Source organism: Phacochoerus africanus, chromosome 16, assembly GCF_016906955.1.
Source record: "Phacochoerus africanus isolate WHEZ1 chromosome 16, ROS_Pafr_v1, whole genome shotgun sequence".
In the NCBI taxonomy this organism is placed as follows: domain Eukaryota; kingdom Metazoa; phylum Chordata; class Mammalia; order Artiodactyla; family Suidae; genus Phacochoerus; species Phacochoerus africanus.
The window spans coordinates 10,126,753-10,140,844 of record NC_062559.1 but is presented as its reverse complement, the minus strand read 5'-3'; the positions used below and the strand labels follow the sequence as shown (position 1 = coordinate 10,140,844).

General features: G+C 51.0%; 1 protein-coding gene across 4 annotated transcripts in view; it reads right to left on the bottom strand.

The window, feature by feature from the left end:
- The window catches only part of HIPK2 (homeodomain interacting protein kinase 2), a 204,958-nt gene that overhangs the window by 13,423 nt on the left and 177,443 nt on the right, over positions 1 to 14,092 (bottom strand). For all 4 annotated transcript variants that reach the window (XM_047762979.1, XM_047762981.1, XM_047762978.1 and 1 more), the window contains exon 13: positions 2,747 to 2,991. In XM_047762979.1, the coding sequence (XP_047618935.1) occupies positions 2,747 to 2,991 (245 nt within the window). The remainder of the gene's footprint in view (positions 1 to 2,746; positions 2,992 to 14,092) is intronic.

The following is a 14,092-nucleotide window of genomic DNA, read 5'->3' as shown; positions in this document are numbered from 1 at the left end:
TCGGGGGACAGCCGTGGTCTCCCTAGAAGGCATTCCCAAGGCTGCCGGCCACCACTCCGGCGTCTCTCCGAGACCCAGGGCTGGCCTGGGGCTGCGGCTCCTTCCACTGGTTGGGAGCAAATTTCGCTGGACTTGAGAATGACTACCTGGTGCTGACTTCCTGTTGTGGCTCAGCAGGTTACGAATCTGACTAGTATGCATGAAGACGCAGGTTCGATCCCTGGCCTCGCTCGGTGGATTAGGGATCTGGTGTTGCCGTGAGCTTTGGTGTAGGTCACAGATGAGGCTCAGATTCCACGTTGCCGTGGCTGTGGTGTAGGCTGGCAGGTACAGATCCGACTGGACCCCTAGCCTGGGAACCTCCTTATGCTGCGGGCCTAAAAAGTAAAAAAAAAAAAAAAAAAAGAAGAAGAATGAAGAATGAAGAATGACTACCCTGTGACGCTGAAAATCTGAAAATTGTAAGGGGAGTCAGGGAGGGAAGCAGAGTGCTCGCAGCTCCTGTGTCTCATCCAGGTGCAGCTGCGGGCATGTGCCCGGACACAGAGGTGCAGGCCCAGATGCAGCAGGATACAGATGACTGAGTGTCCAAAAAGGGGCCCCCCGAGTCTGGAGGAAAAACCACCGCAATAAAACAAATACGACAAGGACACCATCTTAGTTCATTTCAGTGCCAGGTGATGTGTGAACACCAACTCCCCACAGAGTGGAACTCAAGTCTCGAAGGCGCAAAGGCAGGGGACGGCACGCATGGGCACAGGACTGGTGGAGTCAAGTGCTACGGCTCGCCTGCCTCTCAGTGCCTTTTTTTTTTTTTTTGTCTTTTTAGGGCCATACCCACGGCATATGGAAGCTCCCAGGCTAGGTGCTGAATCACAGCTACAGCTGCCGGCCTACACCACAGCCACAGCAACTCAGGATCCGAGCCATGCCTGCAACTTACACCACAGCTCACGGCAACACCAGATCCTTAACCGGCTGAGCGAGGCCAGGGATCGAACCCATGTCCTCATGGATACTAGTCCGTTCGGAATCCACTGAGCTACAATGGGACCTCCTCCAAGGCTTTGATAAACACATTTCAAGTGTTTTAAGTAATGATACAACATACCACAGGAAAAGAATCACATCCTGTGCAAATATTTAAAGAAGCGGGATGGATCTAGTTTTAGACAATGATGTGAGGGACATGGGAGCAGAAAAGCAAGGACCGCTGCTCTAAGCGGTCCTGCCTCCTGGGCGAGCTACTCTGTTTGCCTTACAGGTTCTTTGCTTCTCATCAGGATTTCTGCTCAAACACGTGCCTGAGAAAGAGCGATTCAGGGCGACGCCCCCGGCCCCCACTGGGCAGGCTGGCCCATGGCCCCGAGCTGCAAAGGCCCTGGAGACACTGCTGTGAGCTTGACCCTCGGCCCCCAACCCCCAGGTGGCCCGCAGGGCAGCACCTGAATCGCCTGGGCCCTGTGGGCCTCACACGGGCCACCACCCCAGAAGGTCCCAGGGCCTCTGGAAGCCACCTCAGGGACACAGACAGGCGGTCTCTCCTCAGGGACAACGGCTTCTTCCTCTGACAAAATCTCCTCGTGGTCTGCAGCCCTGTGCTTCTGAGCAGAGCTACTGTGGAGGTGCTGGGCCTGGGCAGGGCTGGTTTGTGGCCGAAAAGCAGAGAGAGCAGATTTCCTCCAGTTTATTCCCCAGCTTCTTCCACGGCGAGCACGAGCAGGGGGTGATAAATTCCTACTGCGAAATCTGGGGTGAGCCGCTAAATTTATTTGGACGGTTAAGTCCTCAGCCTTTATTCTACGGCCTGGTTTGTTCAGGACAGCCTTCATGGGGTGGAAAGGAATCTTTTTGGGGTTTTTTTGCTTATCTTTTTTGGCTGCCCCGTGGCACGTAAGTTCCCCAGCCAAGGATCAGATCTGATCCTTTAACCCGCTGGGCCGGGGAACGAACCTGCAACCTGGCGCTGCAGAGATGCCATGGATCCCACTGTGCCACAGGGGGAACTCCTGAAGGGATCCTTTTAATCAAGTGGTTACAAAGGGAGAGAGAGAAACACGCTCACTACCACCTCTCTCCCAACGGGGAGCTCCGAAGAGATGCTAAACTCACCAAGATTCGAGAAGGGTCTTTCCATCCAGGAAGCCCCCACCCCCACAAGGCTCCCTGGAAGGGAATGATGCTACTGGTCAGTCAGGAACTCCCCACACCTCATGTCCTTCCAGACCAGCAGCAAAGGAGCTGGGCAGCGTGGATTTTATGGTTATCAAGCTAGTCAGAGAGCCTTCGTAAAGGCAGTGAGGTATGAAAAAACGAAAATGCTGCTTATACAGTGTCATGTCGAGCAGAATCCTACCTTGGCTGCTGCTTCTTTTTTTTTTCTGATCTTTTTAGGGCCATACCCTCAGCACATGGAAGTTCCCAGTCTAGGGGTTGAATCGGCGCTGTAGCCACTGGCCTACACAGGATCTGGGCTGCGTCTGCCTACACCCCAGCTCATGGCAAAGTCAGATCCGTAACCCACTGAGCAGAGCAAGACCAGGGACTGAACTCACATCCTCATGGATACTAGATGGGTTCATTACCGCTGAGCCACAGCGGGAACTCCCTTGTCTTCTTGAACAGGATCTTTGGTGAGGACCCACAACCCCCTGGGGACTCCTGGGGGCTCATGAGCGCTCACATAACAAGGTGGGAAGCAGCAGGAAATGAGAAAACCAGCCCCCGGAGAGACGCCCCAAATTACCTGGCCCCAGGCTCTCACACTCCACCAACACTTCGCTGGCCTGGGTCTTCAGAGGGGGCACAATGATGGTCCGGGGGTTCCCAGTGCAGTGCGTCTCCAGGCTCCCCTTGGTATCAAAGGTGGTAGCGTTGTGCCCGGTGCGGTGCTGCACGGAGTAGGGGCTGGTGTTGCTGGAGGAGTCGGAGTAGGGAGAGTCGTGGACCGTGACACAGCTGATGACGTTTTTTCTCTGCTTGGAGACAGTGCTGGGAACAGAAAGAGAGAAACCAGGGCCATGAGAGGCTGGGAAGTGAGACACCAAACCGGCATTTCGGATCCGGCTGGGGAGAGCCCCTCTGTGTTCCAGGGTGGCGGGGTGGGGTGGCGAGTGGGCAGAAGGGGGACTCCAGCTCTCCAGCGGGGCCCATGAGCGGCACCTGGCTCCCCGGTGGTGGTGGGGTATGTGTGAGGACACGAGGAGGGGCTGGAGCTGGGGCAAGAGAAGCTTCTGGGCCCTCCCTGTGCAGCAGGGCTCGGCAGCACTGCAGGGGAGGCACCTGTAGCCCACAGCTGTGTGGCAGCGCCCTCAGAGCCACCAATAAGGATGTAAACAGAGCAGTTCCCATTGTAGCACAGCGGAAATGAATCCGACTAGCATCCATGACGACATGGGTTCGATCCCTGGCCTAGTTCAGTGGGTTAAGGATCTGGCGTTGCTGTGAGCTGTGGTCACAGATGCGGCTTGGATTCAGCACTGCTGTGGCTCTGGCATAGGCTGCCGGCTACAGCTCCAATGCGACTCTTAGCCTGGGAACCTCCATATGCCACGGGTGTGTCCTTAAAAAAAAAAAGAAGATAAAAGCAAAGAGAAGCCAGCCAAACCCAGGCAACCTGAGGCCCTGGTGCGGGAGAAAAACACCGCTGGGAAAGGAACAGCATAAACTCATGAGGTTTGGGGATGGGACATCCAGGCAACGGAGGACAAGGACATCCAAGAGGAGCTAGGACGCACTGCGAGGGACGGAAGAAAGTGAGGCCCTGAGCAGGCGGCTGACCCCACTTGCCACAGCTGAGGCCCGCAGAGCAAGAGCGGTCGGAGCTGGACTCAGCCTGGTCGACCCTTTGTCGGGAGGGCGGGAGATGGGATGACTGCAGTGCAGGCCGCCCAAGACCTGAGTCCCTTTCTCGGGGGAGGTGCTTCCCCAGTGCCTGGCCGAGGGTCGGGTGGGGAGGCAGTGCAGCTAGGGTGGGCAGAAGATGCCCTGGAGGGCGATACTCTGAACCCCGGCCTTCAGCCTGCCACGGCACCTGAGCACACCGACAGGCAGCCACCGGCTCTGGATGGCTCCTGGCCAGCGTATTTTTTTTATTTTCCTGAGATGTTTATATTTGTGTGGTTACTTGGGGAACCAACTCTGTCTGCCTCCAGGCTTAGTGAGAGGCTGGTGGGATGACGGACATGGCATTTGTTGCTTACTGTGAAGGTTTTAAAAATGGATTTTCATCTATTTTTGAATATTGATCACCTATTTTTAAGAAACATCGATTGCCCTACAGTTTCCAATTCATTTGCTAAGAGAAGACGCTGTTTACAGAGCATCTAATGGAAGACCGCCCCCCCCCCCCCCCCCCCAAGCCCCACGTGTCTTGCCCAAGGTCACATATCCAGTCACAGGCCAGATTCCAAGATCAATCCCCACCACCCTAAGGGCAGCAGAGAGGCCGGCCAACTTGAGCCCAGGCGGTGGGAGGACAGCAGGGCTGCAAGCCCACCAAAGACTGAGGGGCTGGGAGCGAGCCCACAGGAGGTCCCCCGCCCTGCTCCCCGCAGCCCAGCACTGCTGACATGTGGGCAGGGTAAATCTTCCAGGGTTTGCACAGGCAGTCCTCCCTGACCCTGTCTGTGGGTAAGGTCACGGCCTGGCAGACAGAGGTCTGACTTCAGCATGGGCTGGTGCTATGGCCCTGGGTAGCTAGTCAACCTCCGAGTGATTCAGTCTCCTTATCAGTCCGATGTAGATAATAACAGTACCTACATTACAGGCTTGTTTTGAGAATTAAGTGAGAAAATATATGGAAAGTGCTTTGACTCTGTTAAGAACACAAAGTATTGGAGTTCCCGTCGTGGCACAGTGGTTAACGAATCTGACTAGGAACGATGAGGTTGCGGGTTCGATCCCTGGCCTTGCTCAGTGGGTTAAGGAGCCGGTGTTGCCTTGAGCTGTGGTGTAGGTCGCAGGCGCGGCTCGGATCCCGCGTTGCTGTGGCTCTGGCGCAGGCAGGCGGCTACAGCTCCGATTAGACTCCTAGCCTGGGAACTTCCACATGCTGTGGGAGCGGCCCTAGAAAAGGCAAAAAGACCAAACAAACAAAAAACACAAAGTATTCGATAAAAGCTAGCTTCTCTTATTATTAGCAGTTGTAGTTGTGTTACCTCATTTAACATGTGACAAAGGGACTGCAAAAAACCATCTCTAGGGAGTTGCTGTTGTGGGGCAGTGGAAACAAATCTGACTAGTATCCACGAGGACACGGGTTCGATCCCTGGCCTCACTCTGTGGGTTAAGGATCCACTGCTGCCGTGAGCTGTGGTGTAGGTTGCAGACACGGCTCAGATCCCATGGTGTGGGATCTGTGGCTGTGGTGTAGGCCAGCAGCTGCAGCTCTAATTCGACCCCTAGCCTGGGAGCTTCCGTATGCCGAGGGTGCGGCCCTAACAGGCAAAAAACAAAACAAAACAAAAACGAAAACAAAAACACATCTCTAGGCAAAGTGGATTCTACAAAGGTCCAGACTTGCTGGAAAAGTTTCTAGTCTATGAATAAACCGGAAGATTGATATGAAAGAAGTGCAAGCGCATCAGATAGATATCTTGGAGATCTACTCTAAGTGCTACAGGGAATTTCTATACAGAGAAATATAATTCACGTCTCCACCCTTGGCGGAGATTAAAATCTCAGTGGGGGACTGTATAAAAACATGACAAGTTAAACAGTAAAAGCTTTAAAATACTCAGTTAAGGAGAGGGATGTCACAAAGCCTTCCACGAAGAACTGTCAAGTGAGCTGTGCAGACGGTAATTGTTAAAAACTTGAAAGAAGGGGAGGAGTGAACTGACTGCATATACTTACAGCTAACTGAATAAAATGGCTATATTGTAATTAAGGAAGACCTACACTCTAAACATCGTTACCATAAGAGCCAGCAAGTCCATAAGATATGTACACAAAAGGACTGAAAGCAGGAACTCAGAGGCTCGCATGTTAACATTCATGGCAGCATTATTCACAGTAGCCAAGAGGTGGAAACAACCTGTGTCCATCCACAGATGAATGGATAAACAAAACACGGTGTACCCACACAATGGAATATTATTCAGCCATGAAAATGAATAAAGTTCTGATCAACCCTATACTATGGATGAGTCTTGAAAACTAAGTGAAAAAAGCCAGACGCCGAAGGACAGACACTGTGATTCCGCTTACATGAGGAACCTGGAATAGGCAAATTCATACAGACAGAAGGCAGTTAAGAGGTTACCAGGGGCTGTGGGGAGAGGGGTTTGGGGAGTCACTGCCCAATGGCCAAATGAGTACAGAGTTTCTGTCTGAGGTGATGGGAAGTCTGGGAAATAGTGGTGATGGCCACACATACTCTGAATGTATTCGACGTCATGGAATCTGTACTGAAAAATGGTAAAGAGGCAAATTTTATTATTTAAAAAAATTTTATTTTTTGTCTTTCTAGCGCATGTGGAAGTTTCCATATGGGGAATTCCTGTAGGGGTTGAACTGGAGCTGTAGTTGCCGGGCTACACCACAGCCACAGCAACACCAGATCCAAGCCGCATCTGCAACCTACACCACAGTTCACAGCAACACCGAATCTTTAACCCACTGAGCAAGGCCAGGGATTGAACCCGAGTCCTCATGGATTCCAGTCAGGTTTGTTACTGCTGAGCCACAACGGGAACTCCCCAAATTTTATTTTACACACACACACACACACACACACACACACACACACACTTTAAATGGGTGAACTGTAGGGCAGGCAAATTATATCTCACGTTTTAAAAGTCCATATGCTTATTCAGAAACAAAAAAGCAAACAGGGAGTTCCCTGGTGATGTGATGGATAGGATTTGGGGCTTTCACCGCTGCAGCCCAGGTTCAATTCCTGGTCTGGGAACTGAGATCCCACATCAAGCTGCTACACGCTGCGGCTGGGGGCAAGGGGAGGAAGCAAATGAGATCAGTGGGAGGTGAGGTGGGGCACTGACATCTGGCACAAAACCAGACAGTGGGGTGCCAAGGAAAGGTCCCCATGCCTGGAAGGTAGGGACAAGGAATCCGAGGGCTGCAGGAGTCACAGGAAGTTGGGGAATGAGGAGGGAGAGCCCTGGAAGGAGAGCTGCCTTAAAAACACAGACGGGTGTCCCTGCAGCTGTTTCCTGTGGTGGGTGGGGCTGGACTGCGAGCAGTCCTTGGTGTAATAAGATATTATTAAAGGGAATGCCCCCTCCCCCATTACAAAAGGCTCCCGGGACCAGGGTGAGAGCTGGGAGGCTCTGAGCGTGCAGCTCCCGGGGCCTGCACTTTGCTCTCAGCTTCGGTCTTGGCCAGTTCTGCCTGATTAAATAACAGGAACACAGTGACTCATCTGATCAAAGGCAGCCGTGCTGTCAGGGTGGAGACCCCACATGAAGAACAGAGGCTGGCTCGCAAATGGGAGCTGTGCTCTAGTCCTGGCACTGCTATCCACTCACTGCTGTGACTCCGGGCAGCGGCCCGGATCTGGCGGTGTCTCTGAATGTCCCTCCCGCTCCAACCTGCTATGAAATCCATGAGGAAGAGAGGCATTAAAGGAGCCACTGTAACTGTCCCTTAAAGATTTATTATTAAAGACATTTGAAATAGGATGTTCTTTACTCCAACTTGGGAGAGAAGTAAGTGTACCCTACATGCAGGCCTGGACCCAGACAACCACTGCTGACTTCCTGAGACGTTTAGAAAATGAGCAAATGAAACACACACACACACACACACACACACACACACACCCATACCACTAACTTTGGCCAAGCTGTACTAAAATTTAAGTTGGACATACTTGGAACTCTTGACTCAGATTTGGAAATTGTGGAGAAGCTTCGGCTCAGTATGAGTACGAATTTTCTGACAACTGGAATTATCGGAACACACTACGGGCCACTTCACCAATCAGTGAGCTTCTTATCACGGGAGGGTGGCTTTCTGGCCAGTCTCACAGCTTGGTCTCGATGACCCCTGAGAATTTAGGCCCATCTCCTGATGGAAACCCAACGAGCAGTGAGCCTTTTCACCAGAGGTCGAGGAACTCCGCAGGCCGCTATCTCCAGGTCTATCAGAGTGTGGGAGAAGACCTCTCTAAGCTCTTTCTGGCTCTCAGCTCCTTTTTCTGGAAATGCTGGAAGTCAGCAAATCAGTACAACACAGTCTAACGCTGTTTGGGTTTACATGTGACAGGTTTGGAAGAGGTGAAATTAATTTGATGGCTCTGCTTTTAATCTCGTCCATTGTTAGAAATCTCTGTGTTCTACCTGAATGTACTACGCAGATTAGAGAACAAATGGGAAGCTATTATATGAGTCACTTGAAAGAGGAGCACACATCTGACATGACTGCCACAGATTCTTTCAGCTCCTCTGTGCCAATTCCTCTGGGATTCATCCCACGATAGAGCCTAATTATTATTGATAGCTTATCAATCCCATTATGAATTGGTTAATGGAAGTGAGAGAAACGGGAGTAAATGAGCGATATTTGCTTCAATGGCCTTGACAGAACATCACTTCTGCATAAAGAACAAAGCTGCCAGAGTTCGTGACTACGTTGTGTTGTCATGGCAATAGATGATTTTCATCATTATAAAAGGATGAAAGGAAATCAGGAGCGAACAAGACATCAGCCCCAACAGCCCGAGGATCAGACACAAATCTGTGACCCGTCCCTGCAGGGCCCTCTACCTGGGCTACGTGTCTGATTTCTACCCCCGATCCCGGTCACCTCCACCCTTCCCGACCAGAGTCAAAACCCATGTCTTCCAATAAACTTTCCACGACTCACTTCAGCCCTGAGTCCACAGACCATGCTGTATGTCACTGCTCTTCTACTACTGTGACACTGAATACAGGTAATACCCCCCATCCCCGCCACATATGATAGTTCCCAGACCAGGCATGGACTCTGAGCCACAGTTATGACCTAAACCACAGCGGCAGCAACACCGGATCCATGAACCCACTGCGTCGAGCCAGGGGGCAAACCTGTGCCTCTGCAGCCACCTGAGCCATTGCAGTCGTATTCTTAACCCACTGCGCCACAGCAGGAACTCCCTAAATAAGGGTAATATTTATTAAACTTACAACTGCTGTTCAAAGTACTTGACATGTTTTAGCCTCTCGAATCCTCACAGCCAGGCCACTTGGTAGAGAATATTGCAGCTTTCATTTTTTTCAGATGTGGGGAGATGAGCTCACACGGTACTTAGGGGCAGAGTCAGGTTTGAGCCAAGAGCTGGTAGCACTTTTCCTCTTCTCTTTCTACTTGGTGTGTATGTTACTAAGCATGGTCTTAGCTTTATTTTAACAAACTGTATGTTACTGTGGTAAGACTATGTAACATGAGACCTATCTTCTTAACAAAATTTTATCCATTTATTTATTTTTCTTTCTAGGGCTGCACCAGCGGCATATGGAAGTTCCCAGGCTAGGGGGCGAATCGGAGCTCCAGCCGCCGGCCTACACCACAGCCACAGCAACTCGGGATCCGAGCCAAATCTGCGACCTACACCACAGCTCAGAGCAACGCCGGATCCTTAACCCACTGAGCAACACCTGGGATCGAACCCGCAACCTCATGGTTCCTAGCCAGATTCATTTCCGCTGCACCATGATGGGAACGCCTTCACACGATTTTAAATACAGTACTAGAGTTGTGACTATACTAGAGATGTGACTAGAGATGAGGTGCTGGCCTTTAAAACTCATCCCCCTTAACTGAAGCATATACCCCTTGATTCGTGACTCCGCACTTCTCCCCACAGTCCCTGGCAACCAAGATTCCACTCTTTGACTCTATGAATCTGGCTCCTTTGGAGAGCTCATGCCAAAGGTCTTCTGCATGTTGCAGGTTTTCCTTCTTCAGCATTTCCCTGGCTGTGCACGTCACGTCTTCTCATCCATTCATCTGGCCATTCACTGGAAGGGCAGTTAAGGGATTTCCACATGTTGGCAGTTGTGAATAAGGCTACAATCAACACAGGAGTTACCTCTTTGAGGTCCTGATTTCAATTCTTTTGGATAAATACTCAGAAGTTGGACGGCTGGATCATGCGGCAGTTCCATTTTTAGTTTTTCCTGAGGCGCCTCCGTACTACTGTCTGCAGCGGCTGTGCCAATCTACATTTCCCACCCACAGGGCACAAGAGTGCCAGTGTTTCCACAACCACTTCGTCAACACCTGCTGTCTTTTGTCTTTTTGGTAAGAGCCCTCCTGACGGCGTGAGGTGACATCTCACTGGGGCTTGGATCTGCATGTCCCTGGTCAGGAATGATGTGAGCATTTCTCATAGAGCTGTTGGCCACACGTATGCCCTCAGCCCATTTGTTTTTTTCTTTTTTGCTTTTTAGGGCCGCGCCTGCAGCATATGGAGGTTCCCAGGCCAGGGGCTGAAGTGGAGCCATCGTTTCTGGCCTACACCACAGCCACAGCAACTTGGGATCTGAGCCGCGTCTGCCACCTACACCACAGCTCACAACAACGCCGGACCCTGAACCCCCTGAGCGAGGCCAGGGATGGAACCCACATCCTCATGGATCCTAGTCGGGTTAGTTACTGCTGGGACACGCTGGGACCTCCCTCAGCCCATCTTGCAGTTCGGTGTGGAGTTTGTTTTGCTGTGGGGCTGTCCAGAGCCTGCACCCCCTCTCAGTCAGTGTGTTCCAGTCTTGTTTACCAGCCCCTCCCACCCACGAGCCCTGAATACACAAGCTGGCCAGCGGAGCATCCCTCGCAGTCTTCTCTAGGTGTGAGACCCGGGGTTGTCTGCATGGACAGCCATCCCAGCTGATGCAGGCGCGGGCCCGGTCACCTGAACGGGGGTGTGTGCTTCCCACTCCCTTTCAATGCAACTCGAAATTCACACAAGATCAACTGTTTCTAACCAAACTTTCAGGTGAGGAGAGGGACCGGAAGCTGATGCCACCAGGCCAGGGGGCTCCTTCTGATGTATTATGTGGCTCTCGATCTCAAGTCATTGGTGATATATGTGTAAGAGATGGCCACTCTACTCAACACTCAGCAAGAACCGCTACGGGCAAAGACTCTGAAGAGGAGTGGATGTGTGTCTGACTGAATCACTTTGCTGCACACCTGAGCCCAACACAACACTGTAAACCAGCTATACTCCAATGAAATAAAAGAAAGTCAGGAGCTCCCATCGTGGCGCAGTGGAAACGTATCTGACTAGCATCCATGAGGACACAGGTTCGATCCCTGGCCTTGCTCAGTGGGTTAAGGATCTGGTGTTGCTGTGAGCTGTCGTGTAGGTTGCAGGTGCGGCTCGGATCTGGCGTTGTTACGGCTGTGGCGTAGGCTGGCAGCTACAGCTCCGGTTGGACCCCTAGCCTGGGAACTTCCATATGCCTCGGGTTTGGTCCTAAAAAGCAAAAAAAGTCATCAGTGAGAACCAAAAAAATCTACATTTTAAATTTGGTGCATGAATTCCATTCAAGTCATATTAGCCACATGTTTCTATCTAAATATACGGTCTCTCTTACCACACACACACACACACACACACACACACACACACACACACACATCCCATCATCATCATCACTGTGAGATATGACTAGTTTCCGGAGAAATCTGAAGCCAGGGGTGGCCCCAGTCCTCAGGCATCACAGGCGGTGCCAGCAGATGTGCACGCTCCCTCCACCTTCTCATGCAACGCAGCCTGCAAGCCTCTCCCAACGGTGCTGGGTCCACCCGCTGGGCATGGCTGTGCCCTACGCTATCCGACCACCCCTTCCCTCCTCCCTTTGCCCTCAGAAGGCAGGGAGGACACGAGGAAGTCGTTTCACACCAGTGATGGCTCTGCAATATGCTGAAGGGTTAAAGACTGGCAGCTGGGGACAGCAGGGTGCAGGGTCTCCTCTCCAAGAGGCAGCTTTTTCATAAAATGTAGTCCCTTCACCACTGGGGTGTTTGGAACGAAGCCCTGGAAAGAGCCTCATGACTGCAATCTGTGCATCTGTGGGACGTGTTGTAACTTAACACCACGAGGTTACAAGTCCTCCAAACGACACTGTGTGCTGGGTTCCTTTGCTTCCTCCCTCAAGCTTGACTCTGACGCCCCCAGCACAGCATGATGTTGGCCTGAGTGGGTGTGTGGATCCTCTTAAGTGGATGCTAGTTTTTCAGGCCAAAGGCTTTTGAGCAACAGTCCATCAGCTTCTTGACTGTGCCTTTTCTATAGTAACGTCTCTAGATTTTCAATTTAGAGTAAAGAAGAACACTTTTGGGGTCACATTTCTTTTTAGATAAACATTTTCAGAGTGATATGGATGACTCAATCTACTGCAGTTGACATTTTGGTCACATGAGCTGTGACACTCAGAGCAGCTGCTGACACTTGCCGCTGATGCAGAGACTACAGCAGTGCCCTGATGGCCGAAGGGAATAGCCCCGCCACCAGGGATGGTCAGACGACAGAATGAATGTGTGAATTAATTATGGGAACTGAACAAAGCGATTGCTAGCTGATCAGCTGAAGTGGCCCACATGGGTCACACACTTCTGAGGGCAGTAGGATACAGACTCACGGCCTCTAAAAGACAGTTTCGGGATGAGGCAAGGTTAGCAGAAGGGTCTTAATAATAAGATATGCACCCATAAACTTTCTCCAAGGAAATTTCAAGGGAGAAAAAGACAGCTTATTTAGTATATGTAGATAGTCAAATGCTCCTCAAGCAAAATCATTTATATGTATTTATGGGTTTTTTTTTTTTTTTTGTCTGTTTAGGGCCACACCTGTGGTATATGGAGGTTCCCAGGTTAGGGGTCGAATTGGAGCTAGCTCCAGCTGCCGGTCTACACCACAGCCACAGCAATGCCAAATCCAAGCTGTGTCTGCGACCCACACCACAGCTCACGGCACGGCCAGATCCTTCATCCATTGTGCGAGGCCAGGGATCAAACCTTTGTCCTCATGGATACTAATCAAGAGTCCTTTCTGCTGAGCCATGACGGGAACTCCCATTTATATGTACTTAAAATAAGGCTGGTTCTCTACCTATGAAACAGAAACGGACTCCCATAGAGAACAGACCTAACGATTATACACAGAAGCAGAGGGGATTAACAGTAAGGTCCTACTGCAGAGCTCAGGGAACTATACTCAACATCCTGTGATTAACTCGTCCTGTGGGAAAGAATAGGAAAAAAAAAAGAACGTGTGTGTGTGTGTGTGTGTATTACAACTGAATCACTTAGTTCTGTAGCAGAAATGAACACATTGTACATCAACTATACTTCAAGAGAAAAAAAAAAGAAATAAAAATAAGGTTGGTTCTACTACTTAATCCTGGGGGACCCAGAAAAATATCTGTTTGGTTTGTTGTCTGTCTTTGAGTCAACGCTCCAGCCATGAACCTAGAGCCCCCTCATCCACCATCCGGAAAGAAGAGGCTGCTGGATCTCTCTTGGCCTCCTCACTTTTTCAAATCTCCCTGGAGATTGAGGAGAGCTGACTTCTACACTTCCTGCTGCTAGAGCCTCAGCACTACTCTGACCCAGGCCTGGCCCCAGCCAGGGCTCAGGGAACAGTCTCTGGCCTCCGCACTGCCCTGGTCTGGTACCCTGTCCGCACTGGGTGTGACCGTGTGTGTGTGTGGACATGGCCGTGGTCAGAGGAGGTGGAGGACAGAATTTATACTTGCTGAGTTAATGGCTGGAGAGAAATCAGTTATCTTCACCGTCACTAGGATGGCCATTTCCCCCATGTCACAGGACCTGAGTTCCAATTCTGCTACTCAGAACCTCTGTTACCTTGGGCGAGTCACTTATCTTTCTAGGGCCTTGGTTTCCTCATCTACCAAATGGGACTAGAACGAGGGGCCACGCAGACCCCATGCAATGGTGTATAAGACAGTATAGGAGAAAACACCTAGGGAACATTCGTTAAGATGCCCCTTCTCTTTTTTTTCATTTTTGTTTTTTTTTTTTGCTATTTTAGGGCTGCACCTGTGGCATATGGAGGTTCCCAGGCTAGGGGTTGAATCAGAGCTACAGCTGCTAGCCTGCACCGCAGCCACAGGAATGT